General features: G+C 36.6%; 3 protein-coding genes across 7 annotated transcripts; 1 reads left to right on the top strand and 2 right to left on the bottom strand.

Moving 5' to 3' along the window:
- Positions 1-505: 505 nt before the first annotated feature.
- LOC110750537 (P-loop containing nucleoside triphosphate hydrolases superfamily protein) lies at positions 506-12,304 on the top strand. Its single transcript, XM_021950875.2, has 26 exons — positions 506-986; positions 1,126-1,223; positions 1,441-1,530; positions 1,663-1,715; positions 2,073-2,138; positions 2,232-2,285; positions 2,427-2,486; positions 3,174-3,252; positions 3,487-3,554; positions 3,927-3,989; positions 4,117-4,221; positions 5,422-5,526; positions 5,680-5,787; positions 5,884-6,030; positions 6,518-6,700; positions 6,819-6,989; positions 7,306-7,545; positions 7,745-7,885; positions 7,977-8,102; positions 8,766-8,816; positions 8,912-8,959; positions 9,043-9,321; positions 9,471-10,217; positions 10,573-10,662; positions 10,866-10,943; positions 11,233-12,304. Exons 1-25 carry the CDS (start codon positions 718-720, stop codon positions 10,884-10,886), a joined length of 3,462 nt encoding a protein of 1,153 aa, XP_021806567.1. The 5' UTR covers positions 506-717; the 3' UTR covers positions 10,887-10,943; positions 11,233-12,304.
- LOC110750538 (aspartic proteinase Asp1) lies at positions 11,438-14,887 on the bottom strand. Its single transcript, XM_021950876.2, has 9 exons — positions 14,489-14,887; positions 13,604-13,721; positions 13,289-13,515; positions 12,800-13,030; positions 12,548-12,686; positions 12,237-12,431; positions 12,055-12,127; positions 11,882-11,969; positions 11,438-11,798 (listed from the first exon to the last, which is right to left on the bottom strand). Exons 1-9 carry the CDS (start codon positions 14,671-14,673, stop codon positions 11,699-11,701), a joined length of 1,356 nt encoding a protein of 451 aa, XP_021806568.1. The 5' UTR covers positions 14,674-14,887; the 3' UTR covers positions 11,438-11,698.
- A 1,422-nt stretch (positions 14,888-16,309) lies between these two features.
- On the bottom strand, positions 16,310-20,241 carry LOC110750618 (Small nuclear RNA activating complex (SNAPc), subunit SNAP43 protein). 5 transcript variants are annotated; one of them, XM_021950977.2, is made up of 9 exons: positions 19,909-20,241; positions 19,238-19,387; positions 18,931-19,008; positions 18,672-18,798; positions 18,051-18,164; positions 17,332-17,527; positions 17,171-17,216; positions 16,970-17,045; positions 16,310-16,744 (listed from the first exon to the last, which is right to left on the bottom strand). In XM_021950977.2, the coding sequence occupies exons 3-9, from the start codon at positions 18,985-18,987 to the stop codon at positions 16,488-16,490; spliced, it is 873 nt and encodes a 290-aa protein (XP_021806669.1). In that variant the 5' UTR covers positions 18,988-19,008; positions 19,238-19,387; positions 19,909-20,241; the 3' UTR covers positions 16,310-16,487. The 5 variants fall into 5 exon arrangements, with proteins under 5 accessions (XP_021806669.1, XP_088106172.1, XP_021806668.1 ...); XM_088250046.1 differs by having other exon boundaries at positions 17,332-17,530; positions 19,238-19,352; positions 19,909-20,239; XM_021950976.2 differs by having other exon boundaries at positions 17,332-17,530; positions 19,909-20,239.
- Positions 20,242-23,258: the final 3,017 nt, after the last annotated feature.

Consider the following 23,258-nt stretch of genomic DNA (forward strand, 5'->3'; position numbering starts at 1 on the left):
AAATATTTTAAGTTTTTCTATCAATCTCTTTCACTGACCCTTTTAGTTGTAACCTTTAACAATTTAAAAAGCAGTCCCAAACATATAAGTTGCATATCAAGTGTTTTGGAGGCCTTGACTATAACAATACTAAAACTAATCCCAAATGTTAATGACCAAAGTTACTATAATCAGGTCGCCCGTGTTTTTGTTTGTTTTAATCTAAAAAAATTGAGGAAAAAATGTTTACAAAATTACTGGCCTGTTTGATAATTATTTTAGTGTCTATTTATAGAAAATATTTTATAAAAAAAGAAAAAGTTGAAAGGGTCACATTGGTTATCACACGCGGCCGAAGACAAAACTTGACTGAATTTAATATATTCTTCCACTAAAAAACAAGGAAAAAAGGAAAAGCAGAAGAATCAACAGAAGGGCATTCTGGACATTTTACTAGGCATTGAAATGAAAACCACAAGGCGCTGACAAAATGAGAGTGGAAAGAAATTTTCAATTCAAAAGCACCAATATAAAGCACCAATATACTAAAACCAAAGTCTTGTTTTTGGAGGGAGGAGAGGAGGGCTCAGCCTCTCAAACACCAAAAACCAGCTGCACCCAGCAGACGCCAGACAAGGCTTTCTCTCTCCTCTCATCTCTCTCATGTAAACCTCTACTCTCCTCCGACTAACTCTCTCTCTCTCTCTAAACCCAGCTTTTCTCTCTCTACACCCAGCAATGTTCTCCGGTGGCACCTCAAGCTCAAGGTCACAAAGATCCTCCATCTCGCCTTTCCGCTCCCGGAAGCCTGCGGGGTCCACAAAGCCCCCTACGGCGTCTTCTCGGCCGGCCACCCCTTCTTCTTCCACGACGTCGTCTCGGCCCACCCCGTCCAAGCCCTCTCTGTCTCCGCCCTCTTCCTCCGCCAGCCCGAACCCGCCGTCCCCGCCGGATGTCTCCAAGTCCAAGGAAAATGTCACCGTCACCGTTAGGTTTCGCCCCCTCAGGTACTGCTTCTTGTACGATTGAGCTGTTACCTACTTCTCCGTCACCGCCGGGGTGCTTATTTTAGTTTTTTTTTTTTTTTTAAAGAAGAGAAATTGATGTTTTGGTTGAAATGTGGGTTTTGACTTTTGGTTTGGGCAGTGCTCGGGAGATTAACAAAGGGGACGAGATAGCGTGGTATGCAGATGGGGATTACACAGTGAGAAACGAGTTCAATTCTTCCATTGCTTATGGCTTTGGTGAGTGTTTTTTTTTTACTCACTAATTTTGCATTCAATTATGCTCTTTTTGTTCTTGCTTCAATTTCTGTAGTTATAGACACAAGTATATTTTACTCATAAGCTGCATTTGGAAGTTATGGACTTTGGCATATATTATTTTATTTGTTTATCGGCGAGTTGTTAGAAACTTTGGTTTTTTAACTGCCCATCTACTATTTGGGGGTGAGAGGTGCAGATAAGGTTTTTGGTCCGGCCACAACGACACGCCATGTCTATGATGTTGCTGCACAGCACGTTGTCAGTGGTGTTATGCAAGGGATTAATGGTAAACAGTTTACACTAATGTGGTTTTAATTATTATTGTTGTTTTCTGATGCAGATATTATATAGGAAGGTTAGTATGTAGATGGTGATGGATATCTTGTTGCTGGCTAAAAACTGCTCTGTTTGTATGCAGGTACTGTGTTTGCATATGGTGTTACTAGTAGTGGGAAGACGCATACAATGCATGTAAGTTGATGAAGTCTAGAGTATTTGTCTAAAGTCTGGAGTTGTCCTTTCTAGGCCAGTATTTTCACCAGCTCATTTTGGACTTTATGGCTACCAGCCGTTCATAAATTTTGCATCTGCAATCTATAGCTGTCTCAGACTAATGCATTGATGCCATTTGAAAAAGAGTCCATGTCATAAGCAGCATTGTTGTGTTTTCTTTACATTTCACCCCAGTGAAGGGGATTCCTTCTTATTCTTCCTGCAGTTTTCTTGCTCATTGTGGACCTTACTGTGATAGATATCACACGTCTTTCAATTTTTCAGTGTTTGTAATTTTTTAAAGTACAAATTTGTAGTTTTTATTTTGTATTTCAGGGGGAGCAAAAGTCACCTGGAATTATTCCACTGGCAGTGAAAGATGTTTTTGGAATTATACAAGAGGTAATGGATTTCTCAATTATTAGTAATCTTATTTTTATATATGTATTGTATTTATTTATTTTGAGTTTACATTACCTTTTTATCATGTGTCAGACACCTGGGCGGGAGTTTCTTCTTCGTGTTTCATATCTGGAAATTTACAATGAGGTCAGTTTTATCTAGTTCCTTTGTCTAAAGCTTTCATTTGGAATGTGGTCATTGTTGTATATAGTCTTTTGAAGTGTATTTTCATTAGGAAGGGTAGTGATATATTACCATCTTATTCTTTTGTTCCTTTTGTTTTTCCAGGTCATAAATGACTTACTTGATCCAACAGGACAGAATTTACGAATAAGAGAGGATGCTCAGGTGCTTATGTTCATAAAGGAATTGACACTCTTTTTGTGTGCTTGGCTTTTTGGTTTTTTTTTTGGCTCAACGATAGCTCTTGAAAGATCTTTTCCCTTTTGGTTAGGTTTCTTGCATGTTTTTTTTCTTGATCTAAAGTTCTAAACTAACATACTGGAAATTTTGTATGCTTGTATGACTCTAAAAGGACAAGGAAATATGAGTATAGTACAGGAAAAATAAGTTTCTACACATGGAGTTGGCATGAGTATGGGGGTTGAGTCTTGGAAACTATCTCTCTGGAAACATGTTGTGTATGTCTTGCCCCTAGACCATGCATTGGTGGGAGTAATGTGCACTATGTTTCCCTTGTATAGCCCAAATTCATCAATCTTTGCCTCATGTTGCAGTTATAGTATGTTTAGAATCACCTCTTCCCCTTCTCTCATATGCGTGATAGAATTTTTTGGCCTATGTATTCTGGTGACAAACTTTCACCTGGCAATTTAGCACCCTTAACTATCAAAAGAAGAGCGACTTTCTCTTCTGATTTAATTTCAAGTAATTTGTATCTTCAACTTGTGCATTTCAGGATTCGTAATTAACATTGACTAAATACCCTCCAGTTCATGTATTGTTGGAAGTAGTTAGACTGATTTGCCAAAATTGTTTAGCCTTATCATTTGAAAGTTTTATTTTATTGGGCAGGGAACCTATGTTGAAGCAATCAAAGAGGAAGTTGTTTTATCTCCTGCTCATGCTCTTTCTTTGATAGCAACAGGAGAAGGTATTAACATGATTACTTTTGTCTACACAATATGGGTGGAAACTTTATTGTCTCTGCTTAATGTTCGTGTCTGAATCTAATATTACGATTTCATAGGCATTGATGAGCACTGCATTCCCTTTGTCATTTTTCTACACATTGTTGTTGCTTTTCGATCCCATTCGCGTATTCTCTGTATATTTGCCAGCCACTGTTTGTGCATCTTTAACATTCATTTTTTCCTTGATATTGCAGAACATAGGCACGTTGGTTCTAATAATTTCAATCTACTTAGCAGTCGCAGCCACACTATATTCACATTGGTAACTTTTTTATTATTATAAATTTCTATGTGATAAAGGTGTCTATTCTGTTACACAAAGCCAGATTCTGTTAGGTTGTTGCCTTTTTTCATCTAATCACTCTTTCCCATGAGTCTTTTCTGAATTTTTAATTTACTCAAAACTACTGATTGTTGAAAGGAATTTTAATTTAAATGTAATCAACCATTTAAAAACAAGTTAAATAACCAATTGTAGACTAATTTATAAAAGTTGTAGTAATTTGTTCATATGGTTAGCATTTTCTTTGTAAAGCGATGGCAGTGTTATAAGGCTTTCATGAAGTAGCTACTAAATCTTGTATTAATCACATTACTTTTGGTTCAACCTTTCTAACATGTAACAATTCATCAGACTATTGAAAGCAGTCCACGAGGTGAGAATCATGATGAAGAAGATGTCACCTTGTCCCAGTTGGTAATGCCTTTCTCATCTTTGAAATTGCCCACCGTAGTTTTAGTTGATCTGGCCTTGCAATCTGGTCAAATATTATTTTCATTACAATCTGATGCTGAACCCTATATAATTCAAATTTCCTTGGCAGCACTTAATTGATCTTGCAGGATCTGAAAGTTCTAAAACTGAAACAACTGGATTGCGAAGAAAGGAGGGTTCATACATCAATAAAAGCTTACTCACGCTTGGCACTGTAAGATAATGCTTATTTTAGTCTTTGTTGATTTGCGTTGTACTATCTGAAATAAAAACAAGTCCCATAATTCCACCTATTAGCATAATTTTGCCCTTCATTATTTCATGCAATAATTTTGAGTGCTGCTATTTCCACCCCCTTGTCTTATTTCCCCACCCATCTTATCTTCAAAATTTTAAAGACAAATTTACCCCTTTGTAAAATGACTTCAAAGGACTTGGCGAAAAAACCCCAACTCAGGTAACCCACCGTAGGACCCAAAAAAAAAAAAAAAAAAACTCTTCATTAACAAATATTCTAATAATTTAATCTAATAACTTAAATATAAGCTGTGAATTTTGAAATCTTTGACACATATATTTAATTAACTCTAGTTTGACATTATTAAAGTCTAAATAAAACCAAAGAATAGAGAAAAAACCAAAAACCTCTCAGCGACCCTACCCCAACAGCCACCCATGACCCAACCCAAACCACCCCACCCCACCCTCACCAGCAGCAGGCCCTCCTTACCGCCGCCGACCAACCTCTCTCTCTCTCTCTCTCTCTCTCTCTCTCTCTCTCTCTCTCTCTCTCTCTCTCTCTCTCTCTCGTTCAAACAACCATGAAGCGTCCATACAAATCAATTCATGGAAATCTTCAACCTCAGCTAGCATAGGAACAACCACACATGTTCCTGATACGAGACACTTCCAGAACTTGAGTGCTCCTAATTTGCTTGAATTAATAATTAAAGGGTACTTTAGAAATAATGATGGGTCGAAAGATAAGATTGTATTTTTTCAAATTTACATGGTGAATGGAAATATAAGGTGGGCGGGGAAATAGGACAGGTGGGTGAAAATAGCAGCACTCATAATTTTTCCAAAATTCATTTATGCTGCAACGAAATTTACTAAAAAGTTCCTTCAATTTTAATTTATCATTATAATATGTTTTGTTTTGCACAGTTCTCATTTTTATCATCTTTCGGTACATAATTGTGTATATAATCTCTAAATATGGATAGTTAACTTTGTCATGGTTCTTCGATTACTTATCATGACATGATGTTGGAGAACTGGTCGACTCCAGATAAATTACCATGAGGTGTAGGGCTTGAGATTTTTCATTTGCCTATATGTTGCACTGGGCAATAGATGTTTTCAGTGCATTTCTCAGTAACCTTTTTAATCTAATAATTGGCTCTTGTTGCAGGTGATTTCTAAATTGACAGATGGAAAGGCAACTCATATTCCATATCGAGATTCAAAACTCACCCGCTTGTTGCAGTCATCCCTCAGTGGTCATGGGCGTATATCTGTAAGTTCAATGCAACACTTCTGGATCATCCAGTGTTCATGTTATCAGATTTCTCTTTGGAAATATCCAATTAGTTGTCATGTAAGGTATCTTTTTTGTTAATAGTAATGTGGTTAATGATTCTGGAGGATGTTCTTGTTATGGTGGTTTTAGCTCATTTGCACTGTGACCCCTGCGTCTAGCAATAGTGAGGAAACACACAACACACTGAAGTTTGCACATCGGAGTAAGCGTGTAGAAATCAAGGCTTCCCAAAATAAGGTGAATTGCAGATTTGTTTTCTAAATTCTTTGTTTTTTGGCGAAGTGGAGCTAATAGAAATTATGAATACATGTAACTGTTTCCAATCACATTTAGATTATGGATGAAAAGTCTATTATCAAGAAATATCAGAGGGAGATTTCCAGTTTAAAGCAAGAACTTCAGCAATTAAAACGTGGCATGATGGAGAATCCAAATACGGCTATATCTACTCAGGAAGACCTGGTTAATTTGAAGCTTCAGGTTGGTGCTACTACATTGGGAGAGCTAACAAATATTAGCATACTTTCGTCTGTATTTTTTACTGAAGGCTTTGGGTAGAAATCAATTAAAATTCTATCCTATGGTCCTTAAGTTAGATCTTTGAACAAAGTCATGTTCTGTCTTCTAATTGTTAGATTAGAGATGGACGGCTGGGATGCGTTGTGGTTCATCTTAGGCTTTCTTCATTTCATTCTCTCATATATAGTCAGTCTGCTGAAAATTTAAGGACCTTAGGAGGGAAGAACTATCTATATAACAAGGGGCTAGAACCATGTGATATATATATATATTTTGCCTGACGAACAATATGATAATCTAGATTGGAGTGCAATGTTACAATTCCTTGAGGTGCAAGCTACAGAATGTTTGAAGTCCCTAATGCCATCTATTTAGAACAGCTAATTTTCATTCTGGACTCAGTTGTTTGTTGTTTGCATCTAATAAGTATTGTTTTGTCATGTAAAAGCTGGAAGCTGGTCAGGTGAAATTGCAATCAAGACTGGAAGAGGAAGAAGAAGCCAAGGCAGCTTTAATGGGAAGAATACAACGACTGACTAAACTAATCTTAGTGTCCACGAAAAATACTATCCCACCAAGCATATCTGAACGACCTAGTCATAGACGGAGGCATTCTTTTGGGGAAGATGAGGTGTGGGATTTTCAGCGGTTAAGATGGATTGCAGATTTGTTGAATTGTATTTTGAGTGACATCTATTGACATTATGTTCCTTGTTTGTTAGATACCATTGACCCATTTTTTTCTGCAGCTTGCATATCTACCTGATAAGAAGCGGGAATACCTGGTTGATGATGATGCTGGAAGTTATGCTTCTGAGCTTTCAGTGGAAGGAAGGGATGAGATCAGTAATCTAGATGAGTTGGTCAAAGATTACAAAAGAAACAAAAGACGCGGAATGCTTGGATGGTTTAAACTGAAAGTAAGTTCCGGTTTTTTCCTTTGACATATGAATTGAATTTGGACACCATATATTTATGTTGTTTGTTGGAGAAGGACAAAACATAGGATTTAGTTGATGAGATGACATTCCTCTCCTTTTTAAGCTACTATTTATTTTGTTTGCTCTGTTGGGCCATCATATCTGTATATAACTATCTATCTTTAATAATATACACTACTAAAACTTGTATTTTCATTTAATTTATGCAAGAGCAGATTAATATTTCATTCTTAGCTTTCATTGATATTCTACTGATTGAACTCACCTAGAGAAAGCTCAAATGCTATCTTTACAGAAACCTGAGAATGTTATTGGATTATCACCTAGTGCTGATAGTGAGAGCTCTACAAGTGGGTCACCAGCACCTTCTTCAAAATCTTCTCAAAATAGAGTCAAATTCAGTGATTTGAAGGATGGAGGAAGAAAGTCGGTCAGTAGAAGGGGAGATGATTATACCATTATTGACCCATTTCCGGAAAGAACACAAGCAGGTGATTTGTTTCGTGCGGCTTTTGGAGGTCACCGTTTGCCTCGGGTGAGTGGTCCTTGCTATAAGTAGATAAACGTCTGATTCAAGTGAATATGGGTCTATATAATAGAGAAAAGGACGTGCGTGTGTGTGTGTGTGTGTGTGTGTGTGTGTAGCTGCTTGAAGTGTATTTATTTGTATGAAGTATTCAAAGTGTTGCATGAAGATATAATGTTAAGGGATTACTATAACTACTCTTCTGCAGACTGGGTCCACTATTACAGATCAAATGGATCTTCTTCGCGAGCAAGTGAAAATGTTAGCTGGGGAGGTGGCATTATGTACAAGTTCTCTCAAAAGACTGTCGGAGCAAGCGGCTAGAAACCCTGAAGATTCACAGCTTAGGGTGAGACATCTCTTTAAATCTAAAAGGACAAATGTCTAAATCTGATTTGTATTCCTGTCTGAGTTTTTTATGGTTATTTTGGTTAAAATAGGAACAAATGCGAAAGTTGAAGGATGAAATTAGTGAAAAGAAGCTTCAGATATGTGTTCTAGAGCAACGTATGATTGGATCACTTGAGATGACTCCACAAATGTCAAATAACAGCGAAATGTCTCAGGTAACTGTGCATCTTTATGCAGATGGGTTTCAAGAAAAGCTGGATGAACTGATTTTACTACATGAAAAGTTTTGGATTGCCAGATGATAATCTGATAACAATATTTCAGGGCTCTACAAAATTGAAAATATGAAGGGGCGTTGTTCTTCCCTGTTTTACATTCTACTCTTAGTGATTGTTAATATAGTTGAACTTTCTAATACCCTTTCAGCAGAGAATGTCCTATGGCTACATGGCTCCTCTTATCATAAGGCCCTTTGGTCATTTTCGTTTGACATGATTGAATTATCTTAATTTAACATCAGAAACAAATCATTGATTGGGGGATTAAATATAACAAGATCAATTATGCAAGGGACATAATCTAGAAAAGAAAGAAAAAATCTACTTTCACCCAGAAAAATCTACCTGAGCTTAATTGACTATTATTTTAATGTCCTAATTTATTGGTTAAAACTGCATCTCATATGATCCTTCTATTTTTATATAATAACTAATCAGTTTCTGGCCTTTATAGTAGAGGTCTATATTGGTTGAGTTGACTGTCATTTATTTGGTTCCTTAACAATATGCTTCACAAAAGCATTGCTGGTTTTCCAATTTTTATTTAATTATTAATGCATTGTATGTGCTTTCTGATCAGTTTGCTACATTCCCATGTAGGCTCTGTCCAAGCTTACTACACAGCTAAATGAAACAACTTTTGAACTTGAGGTTTGTTATTTTTAATCTTTCATAACATATTTCAATTATGAATGCTAAAAATATTATACTAAGTTGATCACTTTGTCTTGGGATGATCATTCAAGATTAAGACAGCAGACAATAGGATACTTCAGGAGCAACTACAAATGAAGGTAAAATATAAAGATTTGTAATCCCTTTTTATGTACTTGCATTTCTGTCTTTAATTTTTTAAATCATATTGTTACTTTTGTAGATTTCAGAGAATGCAGAAATGCAAGAGACGATTCTTCTGCTAAGACAACAGCTCAATTCACAACAAATTTCTGAAAGCGACGCTACCAGACTAGAGACATGTTCCAAAGAACTAGTGCAAAAGAACAATGAAGAAAGAGAAAGGTTTGGTCTGTGTCAAGAAACTTGTGCTGATGAAAATACACCAACCAGTGTGATGAGCTTAAACAGAATCCTTTCCCTTGAGGACTCCAAAGAGTGCAACAAAGATGCATTTTTGAATTCCCAAATCCATGTACAGGTTATTCTTGTTCTTCCTGGCATCTTTAGAATGAGGACACCCAATATTCACCCTTTGTCCTTTTGATCTTATTCGTTTTACTTGATGGAATGATGATATGTTTTATATTGCTATGTTGTCACCAGTGCCCTTTTAATTTATTTTCTTAGGCTTCTGAAATAGAGGATTTAAAGCAAGACAAGGTGAAACTGTCTGAGGAAAAGGAGGGGCTTGAAGTTCAGAATATGAAACTTTCAGAAGAAGCATCATATGCCAAAGAGTTGGCTGCAGCTGCAGCAGTTGAGCTTAGAAACTTGGCTGAAGAAGTAACCAAGCTTTCTTATGAAAATGCAAAGCTGACTGGTGACCTGGCTGCTGCAAAAGAGGTTCAGTGCCGATCAAACTGTTGTCAGAGGCCCACTTCATATGATTTTAAGCGAAATAACGTAAATGGAGTTCGAGCCGGAGGCCATAAAAAGCCAGAGGATGTAGTTTTGGTTGAGGAGCTGCAAAGCGAACTTAGTGCAAGATGTCAAAGAGAAGCTGCTCTGGAAAAAGAACTATCTGAAAGAGATCAGATAGAAGATGATTTACGAAGAACATTAGACAAAGTAAAACAACGTGAAGTTGATTTAGAAAATGAGCTGGCAAATATGTGGGTGCTGGTTGCAAAGTTGAGAAAGTCTGGCATTAACGCTGAGGATGTGTCACTTCAAGGGGTTCATGTACCTGAAAGTTCACATATAAGAGTTAGAAATGGGTTTCCGCCATGTAATGTTCATTCAGATGTTATGTTCAAAGACAATGAAATCCGTGAAAACCTGAATGAGATGGGCACATTAGAAGATTTAAGAGCCAGCTATCAGAAAGAAAGGAGAAGATGCAAAGAGCTAGAATGCTATATTTCTAGACTGAAGGTACGTAATTTAGTGATTCATCTTTGGGGAAAGCACAGATAGCCATCTGCAGTTTACCCCAGTTCCATGAATGATCTGGTTGGTTATCTGTGACGTGTCCCCCTGTGGTTTAAAAAATCGTATTGACTGTTAACGGCAATTGGTCATCCATTTATCTCCACCCTTCCCTTCTCCCTGAACATTAATGGAATAATACTGTGACACATGTTATTATACATCAGGAGCTGTTAATATTTGGAGCTGATCTTATGAATGAATTGCTAGACATAATCTCATTTACATCATATAGTCCTCAATTGAGCACTATAATTGAAATATGGATCAAAGAGTGTTTAAAAATATTATTAATTTTCAGGGTGAAGATGTTACTGGTCTGGATGTCACAGCTCTTGAAGAATTGCAGAACCTTCATGTTGAGGCTATAACGAAGATTTGCCATGCAAAGGTGATTCTCTGTTTGCTTTCTACTGATGTGCTTGTTGCGTTAAGTTGATCAACAATTTTGCTGCTTTTTTATTTTCACTTACATCTGTTTCTTTGCAAATTAGTTTGATGTTGACCTGGTTTTCATTTCTTTTTTGGCTGACAATGTTTTGGGATTCCTTCTAATCCTTAACTTTTACTGATAATATATCTTATAATAAGCAGTGCGCGAATCGTGTCTTTTAGCACGCTGAGCTCAAACATCAGACAGAATCTATTGACGCACGGATTTAGATATTTCAGGTCAGTTTTTTATATGGTTCGTTTTCATTAGCATATGGGAATTGCTATATTGCTGGTATTGCCCGTATTTCTATTTTGAATTATATTTGAGACAGCACTTGTAACTGTAAATGGTGCAGTGCATCTTATCATTTTAAGAGGTGAAAATATTTCTTCCGTGGATACCAAGCTGAGTTTGTGCTCATTAATAGCATGTAAATGGATAATTAGTGTGATGTGCTTTATGGGTTAGTATGCACTTCTTGAACTTGTAATGGTACTGATGAATTATACTTTGCACTTCTTGCAGGTAGTTTGCAGGTGTAATCTATTTTGTACAGAATATGAACAGTAACCGGATTGATTTATGTCTCCGATCACCGGCTTCCAGGCACAAATCAAGGAAGAGCTTAGGAAACGATCGTTCAGGAGATGCAATTTTCTTGTAACTTAAAAATTCATGCGACTAGTTAGCAGAAGAGATGGATCAGATCAGGGATATTGCTATACATGAATTTATCTAAACGCATGTATTATCACGTACTAGGGTATATATACCCGCCTACATTTCCCACTTTGTAAGTTCACAAAAGACAACTAGAACTAACTTCTTTTTTCTTCTCTCTGCTAGAGTAGTAGACAAAAGAACTATTGTAAAACTCCTGTGACCCAAATGTTGCATGTATCTGCTACATATATATATATATATATATATAAAGCTATTTCCCGTTTTACTCTTTTGGTCTTTGGTCTTGAAGCCTTCTCTGTATACCGCCTTATTGATCATACAATGCATACGCAGGACAATGCTGTTCCAAGATACCCAAATTGGCTACAATAGGCTGAGAATTACCTTCAGAGTATTCACGATCAACACTGAAAAAAAGAGTTCTCTGATGAGAAAACCCTCACCATATACATCAAAGAAAAAAAGAAATTATGAGAGAACGGATCAGGACTTGGGAAGTCTATTGCAATTTGCAGGAGCCCATCCAATTCGCTGGTTTTCATTGTCATATATCAGCATTTTATCTAGCAACGTAATGTCTGCAGAGAGAAAATAATAGATCAGATTTTGCTCACAGGACAAAAACAAGAGCCAGAAGGTATTGGTTCTGTTAGTATTTGCTACCTCCGATGATATTCAGATTTCCCAGTCCTACTTCAGTGCCATTCAAAATCCCGAAGCACACATTGCCATGTTTCTGGCAACAAAGAAAAACTTAGATATGGGTTTTCCCAGTGTTTTCTTCTCTTAACTAATGGTAGATGGGATAAAGTTAATATAAATGGAAAGACAGTTGGGGTGCTCACCGAAACTATAAGATAATCTTCGGGTGATAATTGCAGCTGAACATTCTTGGCATTAATGAAGCTCAGTGCTAAGGGCTTAAAAAAGTTCTTCGCGTCACCAACAGATTTGAAAGGCTTGCGGCCTTTCCAGCAGATTGGAAGGGATTTGTCCTCACTTGTTTCCTTTATTGGCTTTCCATCTAAATCATTTCTTACCTGATCACATTAAATGATGGTTAGTTTTCCATAAAAGTTATTAACAATGTTAGTTTTCCATATAAGTTATTAACAATTAACTAAAGGAAGAATGGTCTCCTTTGTTTCTTTCTCACCAGATTAACTACTGCCGTGTAAGCTTGGGAATTGAAATAAGTGTAGGAGCTCCCACTGTCAAAAACCAGATAAAGCCCCTTAACACTGGTAGACTTTCCATTGAATACAAGTTCTGCTGGTCCAGAGGAGTAGTGATTTCTATGAAATTGGCAAAGATGCATTACACACGAATTAGAAATAATGGTATGTGATCATTTTAGAACACTTAAAGCTATATGAGAAGGTAAATAGGATAAATTAGGACTACTCACTCCATGGAATTGCGTGACATTGGTGTCCACATGACTCCAGACGAAGGGACAAGATCATCCCCAAAAAAAAGAAATCCTCCTCCTTGCGCACTTAGACAGTGACCCACCACATTACGCGTTAAACCCATGCGACTTAGTTGTGACACAATGCTGGCTTTGCCATTGCCAAGGCCGATGACTCCTGTGGTGGGAGGTGTGTTTGGACCAGGATGTTTTTGATCATATCCACACCTGCAGACAACAGAAAGAGAAAACATTATAAGAACTTAACTCAGAAATAGAAAGTGCTGGCACTTTAGTTGCAAGGCATTAACTTAAGTTTGATTCATTTGTACATTCCTAAACAAAACAACCTGAAGTTTAAAAATAGGAAAGCTTACAAAACTAACAAAACCTCAGGATTTCAAATATAAAAAAATAACATGATCAGTATAAAAATTCTGAAATGCTGCCAACTGATGTACAAAAAGAAAGCACTGAATACCCCACCCAAAGGCCAAACGAGGACCAAGTTGAGAGCCGTTGGTGAACTTCAGGGGGAAGTAATCGTTGACCATCACACCAAGAGATGATCCTTGATCAGCATATTCAACCTCATAGTCGCATTGATCATCTGGGGTCTTGCATGGGTCGCTTGCTGGTGAGTGGAAGGCAACACAAAGAGGGTCTCCACATTGCAGATGGTTGTTTTTGGGTTTATAAAGATATTCACGGGGCTGCAAATGCACAAACAGAGACAGAAACACCGAGTTGAGAACATGGTCATTAGAATGTTAGTCTCACAGTCTCAATATAAAGTTTTACCCTGGTACAACCGGTACAAGGAGCATCACATTGGACCCAAGTGAGGTCACTGCCAGTGTCAATATCGAGGTCGAAGCGCTTGGCTGGGTAGCCTATGTTGATGGACACAGAGTAGTACCTGCGGAGTGAAAATACAATCAAATCTTGAGGTCATTCACCACACATTGAAAAAAAAGAAAAAAAAAAGAAGACAAATATAAAAATGGAGGCAAAAAGAAAAGCCAGAACACAACACCAATTCATAACATCACCCAAAAAAGTATTTTAAAAGCATTAAATTTAATGGACAAGAAAATAGAAGCTTCAAATTCATAAAAAATAATCATGGAACAAGTGGAAAACAATAAACATATTAAAATTGTAATTCTGGCAGGCATATGCGTAGCTCATATGTAGTGCAGGAGTACAACTAAACTTTGAAGGGAAATGAGTTACCTAAAGAAAAGAAAATGAAAAAAGGGATCGGACCGACAACTTTTCACTTTTTATACAGTGAAAGATTAAACTTTTTATGTATGCTATTAGATAAAAAGCTTCCAGAAGAGAGTAAGATGTCTAAGAAAAAGTTCAGGCAATTAAAAAAGAAAAATCAGAAACTGGAAAAGGGTATTCAAAGTATAAGCAGGGGATTAAAAATGAAAAGGTGGGTCAAGAAACTTCAAAAGATTTCCAACTCTAATAACATGTTTAGTGAATATATGAAAGATTAAAGCTTTAACCCGAAACCAAGTCCAGGAACCCATAATCACACCCTCAACAACCAATCAGAGAAATTCAAGAAAGAAAAACAAAACAATACAACAAGAATACTTGATAATGCAATAAAAAAAATTGAAAGGAACAAAATTTCAAACCCCAAAACGAAAGAGGTGCGAAAAATCATACCCAAGAGGATAAACACTTCCATGAAGAGGAAAAACAGCTGAAGAACCAAATTTATTCGCTCGGGCCGATTTTTTCATGGTCTGGGGCTGATTGGCTGCCGAGAAACAACATGGGAAGGTTACAGACAAACCCAGAATGAGCAAGGCCGTCAATGCAAATACTCTGTTCCTTTTATCACCACCCATCAGAATCTGTGAGTGGCAGAGAACCTCTTTCTCCTTTAGACGACTCGGTTGGATCAAAATCCCAAGAAGGGTTCAAAGCTTTGTAGTCTGCTGAAAATCGAAAAATATAAATAAACAAAAAAAAAAGTAGTGAACTCTGGGGATTCAACTCTCAGCACAGGTCCTACTGGCGTGTCAACGTTGGAAATTGGATACTGGAAGTTTCACAGCGGGAGAGAGGGAGAGAGAGAGAGAACAAAAAACCCGCGTCAAAACCGCGGAATGCTTGTCGAGGTGAGATGTTTGGAAATGTCCAGATTACCCATCAGATGTTGACTTGAATTCTGGTATTAGGAAGGGCAAATTAGTCATTGGAAATTTAGAAGGAGACAAATGGGTCCCACTTGGATTTGGGTTTTCACATTTTTGTGCATGTGGTTGAAAGTGAAAGTAACAAAAGTTGAGACTTGAAAGAGTCCTTTTAGGTTGGTTTGACTGTTTTATTATAAGGTGTCCTTCATAACATGTTTACTAATTCGTAATTAGATTAAGAGGAATTGAATTGAGGGGGAGTTAGATTGAGGAGAATTGGATTCCGAATTTCTATTGAAGTTGTTTATTAAACCATATAGATTGAGAAGAATTGGATTCTGAATTTGTATTAAAGTTGTTTACTAAATCATGTTGAAAATTTTAAAATTGTGTAAGGATATAATGAGTAAAAAAGATGAATTCCTAATAGATTAGTTCTTCCGGAATTAGAATACCACCTACCACCCAAGAATTGAATTCCTCCAAAATCAGGAATTCAATTCCTAATTTTGTGTAAGCCCCTCTTACTTTTTAATTCATTGATGTGAAGTAAACAGAAGAATCATGTATAAGTGGAATTCAATTCTTGATGAGAATTCCAATTTGCTTTATAGTTCTTAAAGATAACTTGTTTTAGGTAGCCTGAAGGTGTTATGTATCAAATCTCAAATGATAATATAAAGTAAGCAACGAAAGGGACAAACTTTTTCTTTGGTTGTCTTATCTTTGTCTATGCACCAAATTACCAATTAGATGTTGTGGGTTGAATTGATACTATAAAAAGCTATGCGCATATGCCGTGCCAAAGATAAGTAGAAAGGGTCCTATCTATTTCAGCTTTGCAAAATAGGATGCTACTTGAACCCTTATCGTACATGGCATATATATGCCAGCGGGCAATTTGTATTCTAGGTAAAGATCAATTCAAAAAGAGTGAGTAATGGAAACTCAGATTTTTGGGTAGCGCCCCTTTGCAAAAAGAAGATACCATTTTATCTATATATATTACTTTTTATATGAGGGATATCGGGGTTGAGGGGAATCGAACCTAGACCTCGGTTCAAGGATGAATGTTCTTAATTACTTTAACTACAAACTCTTGCTTTTATATATATTGGAATAAGGAGAGGTGGTGCAAAGTCAACATGTCATCATGGAAAGTCAGATTCTTGGTCAAAGCTAATATGTGCATTGAATTCTCATTTTCTTTACATTTTCCCTTGGGCAATCCAATTGAAGGGAAAATGTATCAAATGAGATCACTAGAGCCATTGTTCATAACTTTGCAACCAAACACTAATATGTACAAAATTCAACATAGATAGCACTTGTCTCATGAAACACCTAAAAAAAAGCAGCCGCTGGATTCCATCACCTTCTTTTGAAACTTGAGACCTTAGTATCAAAATAAAAGTCATAACAACTTCAGAAAAAATCCAGCCATCAACCTTGCCAGCTGCCGGATCCCTAGTATTATCATCCATAGAGGGCAATGAAGCCTTGTTTTTCAACAGCTTGTATGATCATGTTTCAGATAGCAGTTGTTCCAATTCCTGATCAAAGTTCTCATCATCACTCAGGAGCTGCAGATGCAGCTGCAGCTGCTTTGGTTCTAGTTGCTGCTCTCCTTCAGGGAGCTTCTGATTTGCTCCTGTTTGTTGATAAAACAATTCTCTTTGAGCATCCCAGTGCCCTACCATCTTCTCCACTGCATCTCCAACCAGTTCCTTATCTTCTGATATGTGCTTTATATCTTGAACATCCACGACCTTGCTGGCCTCTTTAACAAGAATTCAATTTGAAAGAGGGAAAATAAAGAAATGATTAGATAGTTGAAAACTAACAACTACAATAATGCCAAAAAAAAAACATGAGGGAACTAGCATTCAATAATTATTTGAGATAAAGGCTGCTGAAATCATATTACAGGCAGCAATAGTGAAACAAATGGAGTGGGGAGGCTTGGGAAAATTATTTAATAACTGTGAATTAGGGGAAAATGTACCATTAATTGCTATTTTCTTGGCCTCTGCATAATCTGTTGACATTTTCTTGAGCATATTCAGGTCAACTTCCATTCCCTGGTATATGTGAGAACAAGAATGGATATTACTATATTAGACACCTAAAGCTAACTTGAAAAGATATAATCATTCTATCAACAAGCAAACAACGGGACAAAAGTTCGAGGACTATTTTAACTTACCAAATCCATGTGGAGAAAGTCCTCAATCTTAGTATTAGCAAATAACCTATTAGTCAAAAGGAAATCAAAGAATCAGTAAGAAAGTTTAGAGAGATTTACAAATATCACAAAACCTCTATGTTAATGCAACAGTTAGAGAAAAAACGTAAGTTTGTACATACTCCTTGTATGCAACTTGAACTCGAGCATTCTGTAACTGTGTCAGTTGGTCTACCGTCTCTGTAAAAGAGCCTTCATTTGTGTCTACAGAGCCAAACAGGAAAACATTCTTTTCTAGCATCCTTTTCACCAAAGCAGATACCACTCTTAAATCGTGTTCCTTTGCATTAATAACCAGCTTTCGAAGTTTCTTCAGTTCTTCTGTCAATTGGAGAATAGAAATGCACTAAGCACGAAAAACAAAGAAATATGGTACCAGGAGAGCAGCCATCATAAAAGCTTATACCTTCAATAACTATAAGTTTTAAGCCTTATTTGAGAAAATTATAAATATCAAGTGCCAAATAGGAACTCCATATCAGCATCTTGTTTGGGCTCAATACTTGATATTTGATTTGATAAAGCTTGTGTTCAGAAATTGATCAGAAGTTCACATTTTATGTTTCCCTCAAAGAATACACACTGATATCCATGTAATTCACAAAGACACCCAGACTAATATTAGTTAAGGAGTAATACACAAAGACACCCAGAGTGTACATCATCTATTGTCAGTACAAGGCATCAGGACACATGCTCGCACAAATAATGCATATCTTATCTCTGTTTCCACGTATTGACTTAATGCTGTGTAGTGCCATTTCATTAAAATAAACCAGACTTAGGATAAAGTTAATTTTAAATCAAGCTCAATTGTTCAAAGTAAAATCTACATACATACCAAGAGATAGATAAATCTTAAAAGGAGGTTTGAATGGTTGAGTCTCATAGAGACAGAAGAGGCAATAGAGCCCACCCAGTTTGTGCGATAAAGTAGCTGTACCGATTATGTATCCTGCACATAAGCATATGAAAGTTAGTCTCAAACACTCAGCAATAAAAAAAATTGGTAATGGGAACCCCCATCTTGAATGTTTGATGATATTAAGCATGACATACAACGAATCAGGTAGTTGTTAAGACTTTTCCAAAAACCAAGTGGAAGAGATAGGTAAGTGACCCAATGTAGTGCACTGAAAACATCACCATTACTTAAGAACGTTTTACATTGAAAAACAAAAATGAAAAACCAACTACTTAATAGTTTTGTTTCACAAGTTAAATGTCTCATTTGGTCACCCCAGGTTGTCAACTCCAAGCATAAGTATTTCTTCAATTTTGAGGTTCTATCTCCAGATTTATTTACAGTTTACACACACCATGATTAACAGCACAGCTCTAGTCACCAGAACAACTATTAACCGAAGTGAAAATCTTGCATTGGCAGCATCCCAGCAGCAAAACTAAAGTACTTGCCTAGTTTAATCAACTAGTAACCCGAGTCAAACGTTCAAGAGCCTACCAATTGAATGGGCATATAATGACTGCATAAAGAAGGCCAAGTTGGTAGAAGGACGTGCCTCGTAAATGTAAGAGAACTTTTTGGAAAGCCAAATTCTCTTCATGTCAGCCAAACTCGTTGATTCACCCTGTCAATATCCAAAATCCACATGCATCAAGAAACATCAAGGACCAAAACCCAAAAATAACCTCCATGTAACCATTTGCAGATAACCCACAAAGAAGATGGGAACAGGAAATAAAAACAAACCCAATTCTACCTCAGCAAATGCATCTATAAGCTCATCAATGTCACGCTTAAATGGAGTGAGATCCATTGGGACTTAATTTCTCTGTCACTACGAAGCAGAAGAAAATTGCATTAAAATGGGTAATAAGAAGCGCACAATTTTCAGTACCTAAAACCCAAAATCATTCAGGTTTTCTCTTGATAACAGAGAAAACGTGAAAATTTAACAAAGATCACTCTTTTTGTCCAATGTCCGTACTTTTTCCTCAGCAAACAATCAAACAAATGTATTCATGATAACTGAAGCGAATAAGCAAAGATACAAACACTATATATACCAGTGGGTCAGTGTTTCCAGTCTGTTCAGCGTTTGATGATGGTCCCAGGATTTGAAAATGGGATGGCTGAACTTTTAAAGCCAATTTTCCTCGGTCAGAATTTTGCCAGAGCCTCCTTCGTTTTATGACATTACCCACATTTTACACAACCTGTTAATCACTTGTATTATTTAAGCTAACAACAAGAGGAAAACCAAAAGGCTGAAATCTGAAATAAAACAACGAGTCCAATTCAAAAATCAATTAGAATCCTATAAATGCTTTGTTTAAAAGCCTAAATTGAAATTAACCCCTAACAAAAGGTTCAAATGGACACTTAGGGGGAGTTTGGTAACAACAACCGCAAACGATACATAAACATGCCCTCTGAATTTAGAACTAAAATTTGCTAATAACAATGTTGAAGCAATCATTTAATATGCGAATCTAAAACTGATCCAACCCAAAACTGGAAAAACAACGAGATGCCAAAATCAAACCAAATTCTAAATCACAAAAAATTTATGGGTAACCCTAAATCAAGCTCACCCACATCCTTAATAGAAGACCCAAGTCAGACAAAACCAAAGCTACCCACATCTTTCATCATAAAATCAAACAAAATAAAAATTGAGAAGAAGAGAAATAGCTCAATCAGCAATGGAGAATGAGAAAGAGAGTAGCTTTACCACCTCAGCTGGTTTCGTGAGAGACAAAGTGACGGAGAAGAGTGCACAAAATTGGAACTGAAGAATTAAGTTGTGATGCTTGCAATTGCGACGAGAATACGAGTAGGATGAATGGGCCCAACTTAGTATTCTCATTCTCTCCTATAACCATTGTGCCAAGCCAATAACATGCGATAAGTCAAAATTGCCCCATGGGGCGATTTGGTTGTTTGGGCTTGGGTGGCTGCAGTGGTGGTTGGGTTACAGGGAGGTGTTGGCTGGCCGGGGTTGGGAGGAGAAGGGGAGAGAGAGGCTTTATTTTTTTAAAAGTTGTGTATTTATATTTGTATTGTTTATTTTTGGATGGAATGAATTTTTTAATAATTAGTAGGCCGAATTGCCCCTCCACAAATAACGAAAGTTAAGAAAATTAACAAAAATTGAAGATTGTTCTTGAATTGCTTCAAATTGAAAGCACGTGGACAAATATGACCACCTTTGAAACCACATAAACCTTAATGCTAAAAGTGACTTTTTTTTGCCTATTATTTATTTTGCATATGAATATATTATTAGAATAGCTTTTTGAGTCTCTCCCTTTAGAGCAAGTGCAGTGCAGCACACTAACTCGAGCAACAGGCCCCCTCAGGCCAGAATTGGACCTCCAGCGTGCAAAAGGAAGCCCGGGCAAGCCTTGGGACCCACCAACCCGGGCAAGCCCAAGGGCAATTCTGGACTGGGCTCTTACCCGAAGTTGCTGATGTGAGCGGCTGAAAATTAAATTTTTTTACAGCCCCCAACGGGAAGACGTCACGTGGCACTTCCCAGACGCTCTAAATCGAATTTTTTGCAGAAATCCGATGCCCTTGATTTTTTTGGCTAAAAACATTTGAAATTTTTTTAAAAAAATACCAATAAATTCTGGATTTTTTCCCTATAAATACCTAACAATTTTATTCACTTTCCAAACTAAATCTTCATACAAACTATTCTCCTTCCAATATTTTTTAATTTCCACTCTCATTTTTCTACTACTTTCCATTTGCATCAAAAAACCAATGGGCTAACTAAGGTGGTTGGTGTGAATGGTTCGGCACTCTCATTCCTTAAGAGAGGTCAAGAGTTCGATCCCTGCTCTCGTATGGAGTCACCAGTTTGGCCAGCACTTTACCCCTTAAGGGCCGACCCAATGTGAGCGGGAATTAGTCTGGGTTGTGGTTAAGGCTTAAAAGTGCCACACATAGTTGGGGCCCATCCAGGACCACCTCGTGATTCAAACCAAAAAAAAAAAACAACAAACAAATGGGCTATTCAATTTAATGTAACTTTTTTTTTTCTTGCATTTTCAATTTGTTTATATTTTCTTGCATAATCTTTTTTTTTTTCTTGCATTTTCAATTTAATGTAACTTTATAATAAATACTGACACGTGGCAACCGAAAATATTATCTGAAAAGCTTATCAAAATTAATGGTTTAAATATAAAAATATATAAAATAGAATAAAGTAAATAGTATTTGCCCTTGCTCTTTGGGGTGGAACCCAAAAAGGTAAGGCTGCCAGTATTCATATGAATAGTGTCAAACCTTACCTTGCCTTTGCCTTTTGAGGTGGAGGCTCTTAGACTCCAAGCATTTATCTGCATTTTACCTCATTTTGCCCTCATCTAAACCGTTAAAAAAATCTAGCGGCTTAAACATAACAGTATCCTTTCTTTTTCTAAACTAACAGTATCCCTGTCGTTATCTCTGTCCTCTCCCCCTTCCCATCGCCTGCCTCTCCTCGATTCCCTCTCTCCCATTTCCCACTTCACAACAATCTCTAATACTCAACTGCAAAACCTAAATCAAAATCCCAAATAATATCTGAAATTTGATGAATCTTTTTTAACTTGGAATTTTATATAACAATTTCAAAATTTAATTCGTGGGCACTGTTATTGACGAAGACTTCGACTCGGCGTCGGCCTTTATTTTCGCTTTCTGTAACTCAAGTTCTACCACATAATCAGACTCATTACTACGCAGAATTAGGCTGCGTAGTGAGCCAAGAACTCGGAGTCATGGCGAGGAGAGCGAGGAGGGCCAAACCAAAGTCGAGCTCAGGTTGTGGATTCGGTTCTGGAGGCATGCTAATGAAGAATAGATAAGCTTCATTATTGAAACTGTATGAAAATAAGAAATTAAATCTATGGTGTTGAGTAGTAGAGATTGTGGGAACTTGGAAGCGAGAATTGAGATACTGCAGAGAACTGAGGAGAGGGGAGAGAGCAAGGAGGTGAGGCACTCTGAGAAGACGGTAACAGTAACGTCAACTTACAACCAAAAAAAAAAAAAACCCTAAAGTAAAAAAACTAAATTTTATGTTATAATTGACGTCGTTGGATTGTTATAATGACCGAGATAAGGGGAAATGCGGATAAATGCGTGGAGTCAAAATGCATAGACTTGGGATCCAGCTTTCAATTGTATCCCATGATTTCTAGTAGCTTTCAAACACAACCCATTAGTAAGTTAAGATAACTATTCGTTTAGGTTTATTTCACACTATGTTCATCTATTTATTTAGTCATACTTAAATAATTGAACAATTTTCAGTTTGAGTAAAATTTTGCATTATTGATCTTTTTAGTGAGAAACTAAAAGATAAATAGTGATTCGGATCATAAAATATACTCTGAAGTGAATGAGGGTGCAAGATGGATTAGAAAATCCGATTTTGGTTGATTCTAATTATGACATCTAACAGTTCTAAAATTCAAAAAGTATGAATTGGAATTGAAATGTATCTCGAGGATTCCGAAAAATTTAAAATTTCAAAAGATATTGGGATTTCAAGCTTAAGACTACATACAATTACTAATTTCATGTTGGACTACATATAATTTAATTGGCCAAATAGACAAGTTATTCCATAAAGAATAACAACATCCAAGCACTAGAATATAATAGATTTTCAAGCATTCGATATGAATTTTAAATTTTGAGTTAATTTTAACTATTTAAATGGTTGTGCATGTTTAAAATTTTGAACTAGTTTCCGAAATTTTCCATAAAATTCGAGTTTTCGGAATTGGAATGGATATTGAAATTTCGAAATTTTTTGAATTGAAATTGAAATCCCCTAATTCCAATCTAATCCATCCAAAAATCAGCCCTAAATGACAACAACAAAAACATCTGTAGAGATGTATCATGTATTGGGATACAATTACAAGACCGTTTCTTAAATATATGTTTGTCCCTTTCAATTAAAAAACAAAATTCTGTTTGTCCCTAAAGCAGTTGTCAAACTTATTTATCTTATGTTCACTCATTCATTGATAAAGGTTGACTAGAATATTGTTTTGAAGACGCACATTCACAACACATAAC

Source organism: Prunus avium, chromosome 1 (assembly GCF_965620075.1).
Source record: "Prunus avium chromosome 1, drPruAviu1.hap1.1, whole genome shotgun sequence".
Taxonomy (NCBI): Eukaryota; Viridiplantae; Streptophyta; class Magnoliopsida; order Rosales; family Rosaceae; genus Prunus; species Prunus avium.